This window comes from Mesitornis unicolor, unplaced genomic scaffold (assembly GCF_000695765.1).
Source record: "Mesitornis unicolor isolate BGI_N332 unplaced genomic scaffold, ASM69576v1 scaffold16679, whole genome shotgun sequence".
Classification (NCBI taxonomy): domain Eukaryota; kingdom Metazoa; phylum Chordata; class Aves; order Mesitornithiformes; family Mesitornithidae; genus Mesitornis; species Mesitornis unicolor.
Window position 1 is genome coordinate 68,415 of NW_010208121.1, and position 3,082 is coordinate 71,496.

Sequence of the window (3,082 nt, forward strand, 5' to 3'; positions counted from 1 at the left end):
TACATGCTGGAAGGCAATGAGCTAGTGACCTGTGTCAGGAATCGGTTGTGTGTAACATGATGTAGTGAAAGTGCTTGTTGGCAGTGAGAATGGGTAGATGGGGGACCCGTTCTTCTCTCTGTTGGTACACGGAATGTCACCCTCAGAAATTTCCTTAGGTTCTTTGCATTTTCATTTTGCTGTCTGTAAAATTACTATCCCTTTAGTCCATATATTTAACACTGATACAGTATCATTGCACCTACCTGCCTCCGTACAACCATTTTCTATCTGGCAAAAAGACATTGTCTAAATGTGAAGTGGTATTGAAATACAGAGAAGATAATGGTTGCTGTAATTTGGTGGGAGGAGAGGTGCTGTGACATCCCCAGTGCTCGTTCTTGGCACTGCTGTTCCAAGCAAGAGCCTTTGGCTTTTCAGCTAGGTTGATATGAGAGATGCTAGGAGTCTTACCTTGCATTCTGGTTTTATCTTACAGCTGTCTCCAATCTGGATGCAGAGAGCAAACTGAGTGTCTATTACCGAGCGCCTTGGCATCAGCAAAGAAACATCTTCCTCCCCTCCACCAGACCGCCTTGCGTGGAGGAGCTGCACCACCACGCCAAGCAGCACCTGCGAGCCTTGCGCAGAGGTAGGTGCTTGGACATGCTCCAGCTTCATCTCCATGCTGGTGACACCTCACCATGGTCCCCTCCCAGCAACTTTTCACTTTTCCTCTTTATATTCTTTGTTTATATGTTTTTCTATTAAAATGGGTAAGACTGAACTGTGTGAGCAAATCCATGCACTGACCCCAAAGGGGCTAAACCTGGAGCCCAGTGTTATTACAGAGTCTCCACAGAAACTGAGCTATCTGCATGGGGTTTCCAAGCACTCCTGTGTTGGAAGTGTTTTGCACAAACAGCTACCATTGCCTTGCTCATTTATTATTGTTATCAGGTTATAACAATAATTGATTACTGGATCTGCAGAGCATCTGCTAGCTGGATAAAATGTTCCAATTAATTACTGCATTTTAGCCTCTCGGCAAATTTTAGCACAGGAACACGCTGTAGGTGCAGTATGTCTTCATAGCACTGCAAAGAGCGATACCGCCTGATTGCAAGCACAGGAGTGTTAGAGCAGGAGTTGGCTTTTCTGTTCTGCTTTGCAGTTGTCCCCGGCCTAGGCTGATCTCCGCCTGCCATCTTGTGGGCAGGAGACATCCTGACAGCAGCGTGGGAAGGCAGCTGTCAGAAAATGCCTCATCATTTTCAAGTCAAATCTCAGTTTTGGCAACTGCCCATCCTTGGCGTTTAACGGCAGCTGTCCAGGTTCAGCAAGTGGCTTGGCATGTGCTGCTTTATTTTATTTTCCAAGTTACTGCATGTATTGGAGTGAAATTATAATCGGAAATGTATCCTAAACATGTTTATTGTGTCTTACCTATTCCTTCTATCAGAATTTCAGTCTCTCTTTATCTATTTAACCAGGAGTAATTAAAACTACATGTTAGATCAGAAAATAGCTATGCTAGCAGCAAACATTGTTGGCTGGACTGTAGCTATGTGCATCAGGTGAACTCATCACTCCCTTCCAGCAGCAGTTCATGCAAACAGTAATTATCTGACTCACCTAAAATTAGAGATGGGAAGTCTATGAGCATTCTCCCATTCACTTGGAAAGTATCAGAGATTTGGGACTGATTCTGGAAGAGAACTGAATATTGTGAGCCCTTAGGGAAGGAAGACTTCTCTGGGCCTGGGGTGGAGAGATCCTGATTTTTCCAGAATGATCTCCTCCATGCCAGGGCACAGAGCAGGGCTGCTGCAACAACTTTCATGATGTCAAGTCAATGCTCAGAACCTGGTGCTGCCATGCAGCCAGGGAAGGAAATCTTACCTGGGGCTGTATTTCCTTCTTTCCTCTCAGAGGGGTATATTTTATGTGGGTAGAGTGCAGGTGTTACTGCATCTTGACGTTTCGAGGCAACAGGAGCTGCAGGTTCCCATTGGTAATCAGGCCTTCAGTCTCAAGCACCTGGAAGGTGGCTCCTTGTCATTTGGGATAAAGAGTATAAATCCCATCCATGAATTCAGCTTCAGTGCAGATACTGGAGTGTGTTGTATGAGCATTGCTTTTCCAGGGGCTTGTATGTCCAATAAGTGCTTTTACCCTTCAGTTGGAACAGGGATCATAGGTACTGGTCAATGGGGACTCATCTTTGGAGTCCACGTCCTGTTGATGTGTGTGCTATACTGTTAATAGAAACATTCATATATTTTTAACGCTCTAAAAGACTCATGTCTTCTTTCTCCTCCAATCAGAACATCGAAGCCGAGGTGATAACAGAGAGCAAAAAGTCCAAGGTCCCATCGCTGTGGTGGCTCCCCCCTTTCCTCCCTTCCCTGTGATCTGCAGTCAAAAGAGGCACACGGTAAAGGACCGGCACTTGCTACCAGTAAGTCTTTCACTACAGCTATCACACATGAACGCGTTATTAGCATTGTGGGACCTAAGTGTAACAAGTGCCCTTCACCCTGAGCCTGTGCAGGGTACAACACAGCTGACCGTAAAGACTGATCAGTAGCATAACTCATGTCGCAGCTTCCAGCAGCCAGCCCCAGGGTGGATGTTTCTATTGAGAAACCTCTTCTTTTCACACACGGCCAGCACACATACACACTCATTCACACAATCCTCCACAGTCCTTCACATTCTCTGCTCCTCCTTTAGGTAGACCCTCACGTAATTTCAGAAAGTGCTGCAATTTCTGAATGCTGACTTAAGGCCTGCCTGGGTGCAGGTAGCTTCAGCAGCACTTTTTCTGCTATGAGGAACTACTGTTTCCACATATGTATGGGCAATGGTTCTGTTCTGCAGTGTTCACCTGAAGTTTTTTCAGGTGCTTCATGTCCTTGCAGCCAGACAAGCAGGAACTCCAGCTGAAGATCTGGTCCTGTATGTCTGTGCTGACTTGTCCTTGCCGCACTAACTTGAAATAAAATTAGTGTTGACAATACAGTATTTATCATCATTAAAGGAAAATCACCCAGATCCAGAAGTTTAACTCTATGTCCCTAATTCCCACTGGTTTCAGCAG

At 45.5% G+C, this 3,082-nt stretch overlaps 1 protein-coding gene across 1 annotated transcript in view; it reads left to right on the top strand.

The window, feature by feature from the left end:
- Nucleotides 1-478: 478 nt before the first annotated feature.
- The window catches only part of LOC104546875 (nance-Horan syndrome protein-like), a gene marked incomplete at its 5' end in the record, with an annotated part of 21,603 nt that continues 18,999 nt past the window's right edge, over nucleotides 479-3,082 (top strand). The window contains 2 exon segments of the mRNA XM_010192380.1: nucleotides 479-631; nucleotides 2,307-2,440. Of these exon segments, the coding sequence (XP_010190682.1) occupies nucleotides 479-631; nucleotides 2,307-2,440 (287 nt within the window).